Source organism: Oxyura jamaicensis, chromosome 18, assembly GCF_011077185.1.
Source record: "Oxyura jamaicensis isolate SHBP4307 breed ruddy duck chromosome 18, BPBGC_Ojam_1.0, whole genome shotgun sequence".
Classification (NCBI taxonomy): Eukaryota; Metazoa; Chordata; class Aves; order Anseriformes; family Anatidae; genus Oxyura; species Oxyura jamaicensis.
In genome coordinates this window covers 9,935,722-9,952,465 of record NC_048910.1, presented here as the reverse complement: position 1 = coordinate 9,952,465, position 16,744 = coordinate 9,935,722, and the positions used below count along the sequence as shown (strand labels likewise).

The following is a 16,744-nucleotide window of genomic DNA, read 5'->3' as shown; positions in this document are numbered from 1 at the left end:
TGGATCGCGGGCTGGCCGGGAGGTTTGTCCCAGGGTTTCTCTCCAACTTCAGCTGCTCTCAGCTTGTGTTCCCATCTCCGCCTTGCTGCGTGCTCCCTGAGTCACCCCGGGCAGGTCGCTCGCGTCCGTCCTCGCCTCCTTTTCTTGATCCTGACAAGGCGACTTCTCTCCAAGGCCGGCCGTGATCAAAGGGGGTCTGGATTGAAAGAGATTCCGTAATTAGGAAAAAAAGTCATAAAATGCAAGAAAGAGATCGTGCACCCCAGAGAAGGCTCTGCCTTAAGGAAACGCTTTCGAGTGGTAAAAGAACAGCTCCAGACAAAAGCAGCGACCAGGCAGGGCCCGGCCCTGGCCCAGTCCCCTCTTGGGACGTGTGAGGAGGGAGCAGCAGTGTCCGTGTCCCCCCGTGGCATCCCCCCGAGGGCTTGAGTGGCCTCTGCTTTAGCATTTTGGGGCCCTCGGAGGGAGGCAGGGCAAAAGCTGAGCAGGCTGCAGGGGTCGGGGGGCTAAAAGCTTGGTAACCTGAGTAACCTCGCAGCAAGTGCCACCAGCGCCGTCCTGGGGACACGCGGTGGGTTAGAGGCAGAGGAGCAGCGTGAGGGCAGAGGGGAGGTGGGGAGAGCAAGTCTGGGGGGGTTAAAATCATAAAAACGTTGTTGGAAGGAGCAAGGGCTAAAGGGGGAGCTTAAAGGAAGCTGTTCGTATGAATTCAGAGCTAACAGGACTTCAACGGCCGTACGAAAGGGGAAAATCACGGCTGTAAGTGCGGGAGCGGCTGGGAAAGGTGGGAGCTGCTCTGAAGTGCTCCAAACGGAGCATATCCCCGGGGGTGCACATCAGGGAAGCTTAGCTGGGGGTTGCAGGTGGCTGCACGGCAGCAGGACGTCTTGCCTAGACTGACACCCCACGTTTTTAGGGTGTTTTTGCATGGAGTTAGGGTTCTTGTGCTTTTATCCTGCCTGGCCACCAGTGCAGCCCTGCCCCAGCATCCATCCAGCCTGGCAGGGGTGGCTGTGATGGGGGAAATAGGGCTGTGAAAGGACAAGCCCTGCAAAAGGGCTCCGAGCCCCAGGGACGAGGCTGACAGCAGATGAAGCGTGGTGGTGGTCATCCGAGCTCCGATACCACCCCAAACGCCCACAGCATCTGCTGAGTGTCTGACCACAGAGCACAGCGAGCCTGTACGGCCCAGCAGCGTCTTCCTTGGAGCCCTCTCAGCTCAGGGGCTTCTGCGTATGCCACTGCTGAGCCAGGTGCCCGAGGCGCACAGGGAACATCACCCAGGTTGTGCCGTGGCCTCCCTGGGTTGCTCTGAGCGGAGACGCGGAGCCACCAGGGGCACGCTGCAAGGCAGCTGCTGCCCACGGGGCTCCAACACCCGATCTCGGCGATGCTCGGGCCGGGCGGGTTGGTTCTCCTGCCCTTACTGGCCTCGTTCGGCCCCGTCATTTGTCACAGGAGAAGCAGTCTGGGAATTCAGTGCAACTTTTGGTCTTTTTAATACTTTACTGTGCTTTAGCCCATATGGCGACACCTGCTCGTGTAAACCTGAGGTGGGGCTCGGTGGAACCAACAGATCTTGGGGGGGGACGTGCGGGGAAAGGGAGGGGGGCAGCCTCGTGCCACCCACCCCATGGCTGCATCCAGCCCCGTCCAGGTCTGGTGTAACTTTGTTCTCATCTGTGCTTGCGTTCGGTTTAGGTGGGAAACACAAATCTGGCATCTGCTAATTTTTGAAGTGATCGAACTGCCAAAAAGGCTATTTTTTTTAGAAAACTTTACTTTTTATTTTTATGCCTCTTATTTGTAACGTGACAGCAGCTCGGGTAAAACAACATCTACAAACGCGGCCACTCCCTAACCACACAGCGGCAGCAGGCTACGGATTGCGTTTCCAATGTGATTTTACTGCAAAAGGGAAAAAAATGACAGCTCTGACTCTTAGGGGGCATTTGCAATTTCATGCCAGCCAAAGCCACCAGTGGGCAGGGAGGCGCCTCCGTGCTTCCCTTCTGCGGGGCCAGGCGGTGCCCCCAGGCCGTGCCCCCAGGCGGTGCCACCCGGGTGCAGGTGGGGACAGCAGCGCCGGCGGTGAGACGCCACCACGATGCGGCTGGGCTGGGGGGCAGCCGTGTTTTGGAGGTTTTCGTGTTTCCAGCCACCTCCTGGAGTTGCAGGCGAGCAGATGGGAAGCTGTAACCAAACCACCGACTGCTATCTCTCAATAAGAAGGAGTTTGTTTAAACTTGCATGATTTTTTGAGAGAAAGCAATGTTTGCTCTTTTTTTTTTGATTTCCTCCTTGTGTTTTGACAGTTTAGTTTCACTGGGGCACTTTTATAGGAGGTTTTTATTATTTTACAGAGTAATTCATCTGCATTTTAATTGCACACAATAAAACTTGAAAGCTCCCAGCAGAGAAAACCCTATCCGACTTCCCATCCTGTGTCACAGGGGATGAGTTGTTGGGGTCACGTCGTTTGTCAACAACCAGCCCTGCGTACAAAATGTGCTGATTTCCCTGAAGTATGACAGTAACAACTTTTCTTTGGCCTTGTCAAAAATTTCAGTTTAGCCTGCCTTCGTTTGGGGTTAGTGGGGCACGTTTTGAGCGGAGCAGGTGTTGTTTGGAGTCAAGGCAAGCGAGCCACGAGGGCCAAGAGTGAAAGGAGTCATCTCGGCATTCCTAACGAACAGTGGTACCCAAAATATGGGGAAGGGATGCCCTGGAGCAGCTCTCCTCTGCTTTCAGTAGCTCTGCTTGTCACCACCAGCACTGTTTGCTTTGGGGTTCGCTCTGCAGCGTTACCTAGAACCCAGTCCCTTTTGCTGAGCAGCGTTGGGTTTTGTTCCCTGATCTCCAAAAGCAAAAATTCCCATCTAAGTGCCTCCGGGGAGCTCCCTGCAGAAGTCCCGTGAGCTGCAGGGCTGGGAGAGCTTTCCCCACCTGTCAGCAGCGGTGGTCTTGGGGCTAAAACCACCCCCGGCCCCACTCCTCACCTGCACGGAGCCAGGCGAGAGGGTCCGGCCCCCCTGCGCCACCAGAGCCAGCGGGTTCTGCAGGCGTGCCCAGAACAATGAAAAAATGTGCCCGCGTGTCACGGTTGGATCCCTGGGGCGCTGTGCGAGACGTGGAGCTCGTGCTCGGCTCCCTGCAAGCACGAGCCAACATCTTGCTCCTGAAAAATTATGGCCGGTAAATCACTCCACCTTTCCGTGGCTCTCCCTTGTCTGACAGTCTCTTTCTCCTTGTAATTATTATAAGGAAAAAAAAAAAGGGAGGTGAGGAAGTTTTCCTGCAGAAAGTGAAGCAGCTCAAATTGCATCCAGGGGAAAAAAAAAAAAATAGTCCTCTATTAAAACATCATCCATCCACTCCCTGCTCTCGCCCCCAGCTGATATTTAAGGGGATCAGAAGCAGAATTGCAAGGCAGCATTTAAATCAGGCCGGCTGCGAGCTCCGCGTATTAGTGCACCTGTGTTTCTCATCAAACGTGCTACCAAAAGGGCTGGTTAGAAGCGCTTTGATCTGACTTTAAATATCCCCAAACATCAGGAACTGGAGGTATTTTAATCTGATTTTACTGGAACTGCGCCGATTTAAGGAAAACAGAACCCAAAATTAAGTTCATATTTTCCATCGATCCCTGGGGTGTGCAGGGAGGAGCTTTGTGCTGCGAGCGGGGATGGCAGGAGAGCAGCAGCAGGTACCTCCCGGCAGCCCTCTGCCAGCCGCCGGTCACTGCAAGAAGCCCGGTGCTCTCCTTCCTTCCTTCCTGGACTTAATTTTTTTCCCTTCAGCTTCTTTCCCCGCCGCAGTTTGGGTTTGTCTCCCTGGCTGTGCAGCACACGGCGCGTTTTCCCACGCGAGCACCTTCGTGTTCAGGAGGCGTTTCATGTCCTCAGCTCTGAGGGGGACCCCTCCGGTGCAAAATGTTGGCGTGTGACTGAAATGCCCAAGGTCCGACCTCACCGGAGCCGTCCCTACCCCGTTACACACGCCTCTTCCCTCCATGCAGATGCAGGAACACTCCAGGTCATGGGGACGTTCCCAGGACGATCGATGTCCCTCACCAGCTCCCTGCCACGTTCGCAGAGGAGCCTGGCAGGACCCAAACAAAACCTTCCCGCTTCCCAAGCACCTCTTTCTCCCCCGTTTGTCCCTCTGTTCCCTTCGCTGTGTTTGTGCGAGGCACACTGGTCCTGGACACCTCCCTGCCGTTAGCTCTCCTCCCCTGCAAGGGGACCTCGGCCGCTGTCACCCGGCAGCGCCCCGGTGACTCGGGGCTGGGGCTTCAGCCTTGGGAACGGGCTAAGCGAGGGGTTTATTCCCAGGCTACCTGCTCGGCAGATGGTTCTCTTTGTTTTGTGTTAGGTTTGCTTTAATTCTGCTCTTAATGTGCCTTTTAGAACGTCTTCTGGCAATACTTCCAGGCCCGCGCTGGATGGATGCTGGCCTCTGCTGTTAAAGGCTGAGGCTGGGCGGCTCTGGGCTGTGTTATCGCCAGATCTCTCCGGTTAGACTTCAGAACGTGCTGAAACACTCGGCTGCAAGCTTTTTTCCCAGGACGGCGCAGGGTTTTCCCAGTGCTGCCACGTATCCCCGAGCTCCTCTCCTTGTCCTGCAGGGATCTGCGCCCCCGCTCGGAGCCCAGCTCCGGCAGGGCCCGGCTGCAGCCTGCTGCGCTTCCCTCTGCCCCTCGGTTCGCTCTTTTGTTGGATGAAAAGAAAGCCCTGGCTTTAAAAAATGGGGGGTTGAGCAGATGAGGCTGGCTGAAGCCACAGGGAAAAAGAAAAAACAAAAGGCAACATTTGAGCAGAGCATGAGACAAGTCGTGGTGTGGCGGTGGGCTCACCAAGGTGCGTGCCCAGACAGGGCAGGCTGAGAGGTTATCTCCCACCCTGAGAAAAAAAAAAACACCTGATTTTTCCTTTTCCTTTCCCCGTGGTGGTGGTTTGGCTGCCCGTTGGCTGAGGCTCGTTCTCGGACAAAGGCTGGGGGTTGGCGATAATATCAAAAAGGCAGTCGGAGTTTCTGGGCTGGCTGAATTGTCGTTTCCTTTCGCTGCTGCTGCCACCCAACCTGGGGCACCGAGAGTCTGGAGCGAACAGCTGAAAAGTATTTTTAAAAGCAGAGCAAAACCCTTCTTCCAGAGCAGCTCTCTCCTCCTTGTACCTTCCCTTGGATATTGTGCTCGACTGCAGCATTTGATCAAAAAAAAGGAAAAGAAAAAGGATAAAACATATAGGTAGAAATCAATGCAGCCTTTAAACAGTGCACTGTGAAAAAGGCTGCACTTCACTGTTGTCTTTCTGAACCCTGTGAAATGCTGGGAAACTGTTTTTAATAAACAAGAGTTCAAACAGTGGGGCTCCGTAGCCAACAGTCACGCCTTAAACTCTAAACTTTACATGAAAACTCTCAGATCCCTTTGAACTCTTTTTTTTTTTCCTCCCTGGCAGAGGATTCCAGTGTTTATGCATTTTTTTTGAGATTGCTGGCGGGATCATGAGGAGGGTTTTAATATTTTTTTTAAACAATCTCCTGCCTTCAGAAACCATTAATGCCCACTAAGAAACATCAAGGCGTTGCTTTGAAGTGCCTTCTGGCTACAGCCCTCTTACACTCTTTGGTTACTGTGCAATCAAATAATTAAATGGAGTCTAAAAAAATTCTTTTACCTGGTAATTAAACACCCCATGTTGGACAGTTGCGAGGGTTTTTAAAGGCATTGCAAATCTACAAAGCCTTGAAATACAAAAGCTCTCCGTGCTACCGGAACGAGACACTTTCTGCCTCCGTTGGCACCCTGTCCCGCAGGCAAGGTGAGAGCTCTGCCTCCTCCCGCAGCCTCGCCGAGGTCAGGCAGCGGATCCCGGGGGAGAGCGGCCAGCTGAGATGGTTGTAAATTAGCAAAGCTAAACTCTCAAACGTTTTGGTTTTCGTTTGTTTGTTTGCTTTGGAGCGAACCGTAAGGAAGAAAAAGTTGGAAATAGCACTTTGGCTACCCCATCAAATGCCGCGCTGCGGGCCAGAGGCCGGCCCCAAAGGCCACGGAGCACGGACTTGGAGGCGAGCGCGCTCCGAAGGGCTCGGCCTTGGCTCTGGGAAAGCCTGGATCCAAACGGCACCGGCGGTGCGAGGCTGCAGGGCCGGCTGCTGCTCGTCCCAGGCTGTGAAAGAGCCGGGGAAACTTGGTGACGGCTTCAGGAGAGCGGGGCGAGTGCCGTAGCGGGGTGTGCTGGGCGCCAGTGTCCAATAACAGCTCCCTTGCGGGGAGGAGAGGGAGAAGCCACCTCCTCCGCTCCCGCGGGAACGCTGCCTCCCTTGGAGGCACCTTTTGGACGGGAGCTCTCTGGAACCCGGCTGCCTCACTTCCCAGAAGTTAGCTGAGAAAGTTTTCTCCGCTTCCAACCTAAATTGGCCTTTCCTTCCTGGAGCTCTGCTTTGATCCGGGCATTTGAATCTCAGTGCACAACTCAGCGTTTTGGGTGGTTTTTGCATGGCAGCGAGGCGCCCGTGGGCTTTAACCCCTGCCCGGCCGTGCTGCGGCGGGCTCCCTGCCCAGGTGCCCGTCGATATTCCCAAACCACCTTTGGTTTTACAGCATCTCCTCCGGGGCCGATGTCCCAAACGCTGCCCTTTGCCTCCTGCTGGGGCTGTTGGGAGGGCGGCCGGTCTCTGAACACGGCGAGCTGACCGGGGGCATCCGCCCGGTTGCCTGCAGTGGCTGCTGCTGCACCGCGGGTGCCTCGCCTACCCTGCGTCTGCCGGGGCAGCCCTTCTGCGTGTAACCCGCACTGGATGGCTGGGTTAGCAGCTGGCTGCACCACGGTTGGAATCCGGTGCTGTGTTCGTGGGGCTGCCCAAAACCTTCAAAGATGTAAGGATGTGAGGAATCGGGAGCCTCAGAGAAGGCCCAAAGCTTTCGCTCCAAGCTCTGCCAGGCTGCTGCAGCCACCTGCAGGTGCTGGGGTTTTCGGAGGGTGCAAAGGTTTTTTACTGGACTCTTTGCTGTTCATAGTTTGGGTCGGAGTGAATTTGAGGGTTACCTGGGCTCCCCCACACCTGGGTGAGCCTCCTGCCTGGGGGCAGCCTGGGGAGGGAGCAGGGAGCCGCTCGGCCGGGCTGTTGGTGCCAGCAGCGAGCCCCTCGCGGGGACGATGCCAAAACGTCAGCGTTTCTCTGGGAGGCATTGCTTGGTGAGGGGAGAGAAGAGAAAAGCCAAGGCCAAGAGCACCCTGGCCACACATCCCATTTATCCTTCGACTTGTGAAGGATTTGGGGGGGGGTGAGAGCTCTCTTTGAGCTGTCACAGCAGAAGGGGAGAACAAAGCGGCAGCGCAGAGCCCTGCGAGAACCCAGGGAGCGAGCACCCCGGCTCCGAGCTCCTTGGGGGGAGCAGGGCTGGGCTCTGGGGGCTGGGACGCTGCTGGGAGGCTGTGGGGGGAGGAATGGGGGGCACAGGCTGGGGCACGGAGCTGCGGGATGGGGCTGCGGCAGCGCCGGGACTGCAGACGAGGAGGCAGAGCAGGCGCCGTGCATCGGGAATGAAGAGGTGGTTGGTTCAAAGCAGGGCGAGCCGTGGGGTTCAGAGACGTTCCAGACTCCTGCAGGGCCCAAGACAAATGTTGAAAGCCGGAATTCCCAGAGGGTCTTTCTGTTTTCTTTAAAAATAGTAATAATAATAATAATAAATCTACCTGTCAAATCGTATCGAGCAAAGCGCTGAATTAAGGAAGACAAGGCGTAATGGGCTTTCTTCCCTAAAAATAGATCCTCTCATGGCAGAGATGAAGGGCATTGCCCAGGGAGGTCAGCCGAAATTGTCTGAAATTTCGCTGTCACCTAGATCTGGTGTCCAAAATTAGCCTCCTCTCTGACTGCGTGGGTTCAGTGCTCCCTGAAGATTAAACGCAGCACAACATCCATTTAATCTAAAAGAGTCTAAGGCGTGCGGCATGCCGCCGTCTGAATGTCAGAAAAACTGAGCCCGGGACTCTCTGTGATGATTAGTAATATGCTAACGAAGCCACGGGGGAAGGAGCGGGGCTGTGCAAGGAGGCTGGGCAGGGCTGGGGCAGGAATCGGGGATGTTGCTGGGAATAATTGAAAGGGCCTGAACCAGGGCAGCTTTCCGTATCCAGAACCAGTCTGATCTTTTTACGGAAGGGGAAGGAAGACGCTTTAAATAATCCTGCAGCCTCCTCTGTGTGGGTGTTTTCTGGACTCCGTGATTAATAGAGAGAACGTTGGAAAGCAATGGGATAGGAACCTCATTTAGAGCCCCGGTGTTCCTTACTTTTTCCCTTTTTAATTAATCTGGGGTTGCTCCTGGAGTGGAGCAGTTGGAGGAAGGTGCTTGAGGAACACGAGGTTCATGGAGGGTGGAAGCAGAAGGCAATAACCATGGGCAGTACGTGGTGAGCAGTGTGAAGCAGCAGAGCTGCCAGCCTGGCCGGTGCACGGCTGCCTCCTTGCTTCAGAGGGAATAAACATCCCTCGATGGGGGGAGAAAACCTCACAGAGCCCCAGGAAATGCTGGGGGGCAGCACGGAGATGCTGCAGGGCAGGGCACCTGCGAGGAGGAGGAGGAGGAAACTCATGCCTATAGTCTACCCTGGTCATGTCTTTGCTTTATGGTCTGAGAAACTGGCGTGCAGGAAAGCACTGGAAGGCTACGGAGAGGGCCGACGTATCGGGGTCGCTATTAATTGTGTCGGGCAAATGAGAGGAAACTCCTGGTCCCCGTGATGGTGGCGTGGCACAGGGGGACTGCGGGACGATGGCAAACGGGGGACAGAGCAGAGTGAGTCAGTGCCCTTAGTCACACCGTCGCTGCCTCCTGCTTTCACACCAGAAGCCAGGGATTGAAGAATCAGACAGGACTCGTGGCTTGAGGGGGTTGGCGGATTTTTATTTGTTATATTGGGGGCAGCTTCGTGCGTTTTTGGACGCTGACTCAGAAATTTTGCCGCCTTTGAGCCAGACGTCAGACATTGAGGCTAGAGGCAGGAAAGCAAAATATGTCATGCAGTGACCTACCGGCCAGCGGGGGCTGAGCAGGGAGCCCGCTTCGTGTCCCAGGGCAGCCTGGTTGCTGCTGAAGGAAGGGAAGTGCACGTGCTCGGGGTACGCAGCCGATGGAGAGGTGAGATGACCCTGCAGCTTCTTGCCCGCCCGCAACCCAAACCCAGCCCCCACTTCCCACCACTTCGGGCTCCATTTGAGATCAAGCAAGACCATTGCACTTCACTTCTTCACGCCTCCCCAACAAATTCAAGCTGTGAAGCACTTGGGAAAGTGTTTTTTTTTTCCCCAAAAAAAGCCTCCAGGCAATGCATGCCCATAACACCCACCCCCCCCCCCCCCCCCCCGCCCGCTGCTCGCTCCAGGCTCCACCCGGCCCAAACGCTCCCGAGGACTGTTAAAGGTCCGTCGACACGTTTTAATTGTGTTTTTGTTGGACCAGGACCCAGCCTGCAGAGCAGAACCACGGCTTTGAAGCTCTCTGCCCGGCGCGGCTGCCGCTTGCCCCGTCCACGCCGCCAATTACGCGCCGCGCTGCAGCCCAAAGCGGGCAGCTCCCCTACCTCCGCGGGTGCTGTGGGCCTTAATGAATGTTTCCAGCAGGCTTTGAAGATGAAAAATGCTCTAAGTGTTAAGTATTAGCGTGATTTAGGTGTGCGGAGCAGTTAGGTCTCGCTCACACGTTCCTTCCTGCAGCGAGCCCTGCTCGGCTTCGCTTTTGCAAAGCTCAGTGCTGGGCACGGCGCTGGGGGGTGAGGCAGTGTCCCTGCGGGAGCAGCACGGATCCTTGCAGGGGGATGTTCGCTTGGAAAGCAGGGCCCTGGGGTGCTCGGGAGGCTGTGCTCCCCCAGACAGACAGGTATCTTCTGTACCGTGTACAAAAAATGGAAGTTGTACTTTTAGAGTTGTAACCGTGCGATTTTCCCACGCTGCCGTTCCATTTAAACGCTGACAAGACAGAGCTGTAATCACCATCGGTACCCTGAGACAGGCTGAAAAACAAAATGTTTCCAAAATGCTGAAGGTAGCTGAACACTTCCCGAGTGTCACACATTAAGGTTGCGTCTAACGATCTCCATGTCCCACTTATAATTGAAACAGAAGAGAGTGTTCACTTTTCATTCATTTTTAAAAGACTATTCAAATACCCTTTCATCTCCGCTAAACAGCCTGCCATGTATTTGAAGCCATTTTATATTTTGTTTCTACAGACATCCAAAAAACAGAGGTGAGTATTTTGGAACATTGATAGAAAGATGCAAGGGCTTGTGAGGCGCTGAATGGCTTCAAGCTGCCTCAAACACATTTATCTTCCCAAGAAGAATTAGGCACAGTGTGATTCATTTTAATAGCAGAAGAAAAATAATACTACGATGTAGTGCTAAGTTCCCAACCTTTGATGGTAGACTAAAAAAAGAGAGAGAAAAAAAATCTTTCTTCCCTTATGTTGTTGAAGTCTCCCTACACCCATCCGTTATGTCCAGCTTATCAATTAAGATGAACCCCATGAACTTCAGATGGTTTTTAAAACAAGGCACCATCCATTTAAATGTGTAAAACTGCCTGCGGCTCCCTTTAAGTGCGGGATTCAGTCCCCAGCTCTGTGTACTCGGTGTGAAGTTGAGCCCTTTGATAGAAGTTTTACTGATGTTTTAAATGAAGTCTTCTCAAACACACAAAATAACCCAGATAATTTAAAACCTCACAGAAAAAATAGGGTGGAGAGAGAAAAAAAAAAAAAACTAAAAAGGTGGTTGAAGGTGGTTGGTGCCATTGGTCTAGCAGAAGAAAAGAGGCTGGCTTTGGTTACCAACGGGACAGACCTAAAGCTTTTCCACAATTGCTTTCCCAGGGTTACTTGCCTGAGACAGGAAAGGTCTGGGCGACAGCTGGGAGACAAATCCAGCCCTGGTATGGGCAGCTTCCCTCGGGAACAAATTAAGGTCGTTCATCTATAAAATAGGTTTTGTGCCATACGTACCAGTGCGAGGACGGGCACGCGGTCAGCAGCTCACCCCTAAGCCTTCTCACCCCTCAGCGCCCTCCCAAAGGCAGGCGGATGAGCCAAGAGGTGGGGGCGGCTCGGGCAGGTGCCACAGGGGACTGATGGGGACGAGCTGGAAGCCAGGAGCAGCCCGCAGGGATGTGCCCAGCCTCCACCACCTCACCACGAAGCCCATCATGGGCTGGCTGGAGTGTCAGCACTGGGAGCTTGAGAAATTCCTCCTGGGCTTCAGCATCCCAAGAGAAAGTCCTCCTCCTCTGGTAGCCCCTTTCTGTCCCCATCAGGCCATGCCAAACTTGTGCCCGCGTTACCTGAAGGTCCCGTGCGTGATTTAATCACTGCACTCGAGTCCAGCCCAAGCCTCTGCCTTACCTACGGGAGCTGCAAATGCTTCCCAGCAGGAGCAGCTCCTGACAAGGAGGGCAGGGAGGAAGGCAGGGCAGAGCTCAGCTCTGCTTTCAGCTACCACCACGCATGAGAAGAAACCTTTTGAGACATTAGGGGGTGGAAAAAGAGAAGTCAGACAATGTTAATTTGAAAAATATAAAATTTTAATAAAGGCTACATCTCTTAATTACAATAATTATTGTACCAAGTAATTTTTTTTAAATGAAACTCTTTATAATGCATAATTTACAGTATAAGTAGAACAAAATGCCATGGCAAAAGTCATGAGTACAGGACTTGTAATAAAAGGCATAAAATATATTTATACATAAACCCCTTAAACAAACAAGGGAAAGCTTGAACCCTGAATATAGGGCGACGCATGGCCTAGTAACACCATGCAGGCACAGGTACTGTACTGATTAAATTTTAACAACACTAGAGATAGTGTATTAATATTTCCACCATACATTGTCTACAATATATACAGACTTACACGAAGTAGCAATGGCAAACAGAATGCACAGATTAACTTAATCAACACAAAACCCAACTGTAGAAATGCAAGGTCTTCCTCGGGAAAGGGGCGCTCTGTCCTCACACCCACGCACACGCACCACACGCGAAGCTGTCCAAAGGGCTGCGGAGAGCCTTCGCTGCCACCTCCCACTGGCTTCAATGGGTGGTGGGAGGGTAAGGCAAAAAAAAACAAACAAACCACCACCAAGAACCACCACACAACGAATCACACGCTCCACAACTATCTGCAAATACGCCTTGTCATAGTTACACGTTGTTTAAATAGCAGTTGTGCTACCATTGAAGGAGACTGGCTAAGAAATTAGCTAGCTGTGTGGAGTACATACGGGTTTTGAACCTGGCTTTTGCAACGTTGCCTTTTGGTGTGTTAAGTAGGGAACTGGATGGCTCCTTCTACAGCTCTTCCACACTTGGGTTTTGCTCTAGCTTGCCTCGACCAAGATAGGCACTGGACACCACACGGCACCCTCAACACTGACAGCAGCAAAGCAAAAACCTCACACCACAGAAATCCATGGACGAAATAGCAAGTGGGTGGTGTTACATTGCATCTAGCGGAATTAATGCTTAAGACCTTTATTTCAAATTAGAGCAGCATAGATTAAAATGCACTGGTCTCTAGATGGATGGTAGGACAGTATTTTAATTTCTTTATTATTATTATTATTATTCCTTTAGAATTTATCTTCACTTGGAGAAATATTGGGCACAACATCCTTCCCTCCTCCCCCTTAAAAAAAATAATGGTGAATGCGCTCCTGGCCGTACTCCTAAATTTTAGATAGGGGGAACAATATAAAAAAATAAAATAATCCTTCCTCCCATCACCCCACTTCCCAGCCCTTCTCTTCTCCATTGTTAAAGCAGCATATCCAAAAACTGGACTTAAGGGAAAACAGACTGTTCAATAAATATCAATAAGGATTCCTGTTAAGGTAAGCTATACATAGTTTCTCTTAGTCCATAGATTTCAGATCCCCAGGAAATCATATATTATGTATGGAAGTCTCTCAAACACAGTCTGCATCTCCAATAGCCAACAGTGGTCATGTTTTTAATAAATAGTTCAGGGTTTTTATCATCTCAGTACCCAACTCATGAATAATAAATGCCATTTTTTTCCTCTAAGGCTAATTCAGCAAAGTCTTCAGAGACTTCACTTTTTTTTCTTCATTGGTTCAAAACTTTCCTTCAGAGTTTTTTTTCCTTGTCATCACTACTGTTGTGTGTCCAAAGACTTTTCTAGCTTAAATTTTCTTAAGAAACACAGATGCCATCAATCGATCCTTTCTACTTTCCCAAGAATCCTTCCTTCGTACATGGGCAGAATTGTTTCATCTTCCCAAATCTCTTCAAACACTGCACCACAGTCAAACTCGTCGCTTGCTTTTTTGAAGTAGTATCTGTGGTGAGGAGAATTAAAACACAGTTAAAAATCAAAAGGTAAAGTAAAGGATGCTTTGGCAGCTCTTTAAACCACAACATTTTCAATCTCTCCCTCCTAGGACACTCCTCCAGCTCCCAGCGTGGCCAGGAAAAACCTCAGGGCAGGTCAGGTCCAGCAACATGAAAGCGTCCCCAGCTCTGCAGGGATGTGAGCGGGGACGGCCATGGGACAGAGGGAGCGAGGCTGAGCACGCTCCTCAGCGGTGACAGCAGCTTCTACAGCACTGTGAGTAAATTACACGCGTTGGCAGTGGATATCCTTAGCAGTAAGGAAAATTAGAAAGCGCGGTGATTTCTGGTCAAATATCTTATTTAAAAAATAAATAAATACCATTTCAAAGCAAGGCATTCTCAAGGTTCCCCTCTCTCCCCACCTTCTTTCTTTCATGTGTTTTCTTGTGTCAAAGCCTAGGCCCAACATTAAAATTAGCAACTGTTATTAAAGGAGAGGCTTTTTAGGCGTACAGAAAGCCTTCCCAGCTTCCTGAAAGCAGCAGCTGAAACTGTGGCTCTGCTACAGAAAAACCGAGAGCTCCCCATTAGAAACAACAAAGTGCCTAATTCACATATCCATTTTAAATGACAGAAACTACTGTATTTGTTTTCTGATGCTTCGTAGCGGTCACATGCAAAGAGCAACCCCAATCTAGCTTGCAAGATGTGACACCAGAAGGTCAAGTAGCAGTGTCCTGCATTCCTTCTCTTTTGCTTTGGGTCGTTAGATCATGAAGCCAATGCTCCCAGAGACAAAAAACACCCCCCACCCCTCCTGTGTCAAACAGTAAGGACCCCTCTATTATCCTGAATTAGACCGTTCAGCTTCTTGATTAAAGGTTCCTTTTATCCCGTTTCTAGCTTTCTTCCTTCTAAGGCTGCTTAATTGCATATGCACAAATGAAGGGCTTCCATTCAGAGGGGTAGCATTTAGGGAGCCTGTCCGTCTGCCACCGCACACCTCCTCGGACATGCCTGCTCCCTTGCTCTCTTGGAAAAGTGCTTTCCCATCTGATCACCAGAAATGGAAAAACCTTCATCAGAATTACAAAAAAAATATAAAAATCAGCACTTCCCACACCCCTCCCCTGTCCTTAGCAGATGTTTGCTAGGTGAAAGCTTTTCGAAAAAGGAGAGCAAATTAAGCTCACTTTTACGGGTAAACTGACAAAGGCAGGGCAGGCTATTAGAATTTCGTTTTTAAGTAGGGAATGTTGTATTACGCAGTTTTAAAATACACAGTGGAGATGACTTTCATATCTATTTATTTTTAGGGTAAGTTAAAATTATTTTGGTAGGGGGATAAAAGCTGGCTTTTTGGTTACAGAGACTGAAGCAGCTACATTTAGTCAAGGTATGTTTAGGATTTATTTTTGTAAAGTCAGTCCAAGCTGAATTGACACATGTTGTGTCTTTAAAGGTTCAGCAAGGAAAACATCTTATTTAAGTTCCTCACAGCCTGCTCTCACTGAAGGCGATGGCACAACTCCCACCACCGTTAATGCTGCAGGTCAAGGCCACAAGTCCCCAGGCCAGCAGGCTTGAAACAAAACCAAAAAAACAAGGAAAGTTTGAATGAATTACAAAGAACTTTCTCTTCCCTTTCCCCTTCTCCGCCCCTCGCCAGATAACAGCCGTTCTTCCCAATGACTTCCTCCACAAGCCTAAGTGCTGGCTGTGTTTACAAAATTTTTATTTGAGAAAACACGCTATGACCTTTTACATAATTACAACCTTATTTCACAGAAAAAAAAGGGGAAAAAAAAAAAAAAGAGGAGGCAAAGCAAAATCCTCCCCCACAACATCTTCAAACAAGTCGCTCTGCTCTTATTTGCTCAGCAATGGGCTTTCCATTGAAACATATTTTATGTGGCAAGCCTTGCTTTGCTTTTTTTTTTTCTTTTTTGGACATCTGGCACCAATAGAGCCGAGCAGGCCTGGTGTTACAGCTCTGTTTTGAACCACTGCCATGTTAAGATTACCCGACACCACCCAGTTTTTTTGTGTGTGTGTGTGTTTGTTTTTTGTTAACGCCATCAGTATTAAATCACTGCTTAATTCCTTCTCTTTTTTTTGGGGGGGTGGGGAGGGGGTGAAGCAAAGCAGCAATTTTTGCGGGGCTGCCCCATGGCCCAGCGGGCACAGGCCTCGGCTTCGAGGAGGAGCAGTGACAGGGCCCGAGGTACCCGCCTCACAAACTGATTCAATCAATAAAGAATTTGGAGAGTCGAGCATTTATGCATGTCTTTGTGCATTAAATGAAAGGCAAAGGCTTCAAAGACATGCTTATTAAATGTGCCTTAAAAAGAAATCAATGCCAGATGTGACCAAAGCAGCCTAGTTAGTGCCTCCCCGTAACACACACGCTACTCTGGGCACTGCGGCCCTCTTCCCTGAAGGTCACCCGCAGTTTCACTCAAAGTCCAGCCAAAAGTCAAAGCTTAGATCAAAATGATTCCCTGGAGGTACACACATTTGTGTAATTAGTTTCACCTTGTGTCTGTGCAAGATAAAATACTGGGCACGTACCCAAGTTCCTTTTATAAATTTCAGTATTGTCTTTACCCAGGTGTAAAGGGGTGAGATCTAAGCAAAACATTGTTTCATCCTTGTCAGTCACTTAAAAACATTTTCTAAAGTAATTACAGTCTGACAAGGCACAAATAATTGCACCTGGAGGGGCTTTCAGGCCACAGAGCTTCTAGGATCCTACTCCAGCACTCAGTCATCGCACAAAAATTGTCACAGAAAACAAACACAAAAAAAGTGTTTTTCTTGGTGGGGGTATAGAGGGGTGCTACAGCCACAGGGAACAGAGCAGGAGCAAACCATGGTGAGGCTGAGGAAACTGGTCGGTGACAGGGTTACAGGGCTGCATCCCTGGCTGTATGAGTGGAAGCGCATGGTGGGCCATGGGAGCATGTAAAGCTGAAAAGTGGTGCAAGGGTGCAACAAACACCAGCACTTAGCCTGGAGGTTGTCCAGGTTGGGTGTACTTGCAGGTTGCTGCCATCTGATGGCAGCTGGGCGGGCTGCAAAGATGATCTGGGGGCAGGATTGGCAATATTTCAGCCCCAGCCCTGCTGGGCAGCATCTAGAGACAGACCCCAGCTCAGCACCCCCCAGACTGAGAGCTCCCCAGGGTGATTTCTGAGCTGCATAGGTACAGTTTCCAAAGCTAAAGCCAAGCCAGCGATGGTGCACCAGCTGGAAAGGCCTCTTAACAAAACAAAATGGCCATTTGGAGGTTAAATCGGAGGCTGCCAGTTACAGGGCAGGCTGCCTGGCTCTCTGAAGAAGTGCCAGATTCAGTGCAAATTCAAACCTTAAAGCTGGACCTTC

General features: G+C 51.0%; 1 protein-coding gene and 1 long non-coding RNA gene across 3 annotated transcripts in view; one reads left to right on the top strand and one right to left on the bottom strand.

The window, feature by feature from the left end:
- The window catches only part of LOC118175823, a 73,480-nt gene extending 59,611 nt beyond the window's left edge, over window positions 1-13,869 (top strand). The window contains exon 3 of the long non-coding RNA XR_004755149.1: window positions 13,468-13,869. This is a non-coding gene — a long non-coding RNA (uncharacterized LOC118175823). The remainder of the gene's footprint in view (window positions 1-13,467) is intronic.
- Window positions 12,586-16,744, bottom strand: part of AXIN2 (axin 2) — a 23,362-nt gene continuing 19,203 nt past the window's right edge. For both annotated transcript variants that reach the window (XM_035342388.1, XM_035342389.1), the window contains exon 10: window positions 12,586-13,365. In XM_035342388.1, coding sequence (XP_035198279.1) covers window positions 13,239-13,365 — 127 coding nt within the window. In that variant the 3' untranslated portion in view covers window positions 12,586-13,238. The remainder of the gene's footprint in view (window positions 13,366-16,744) is intronic.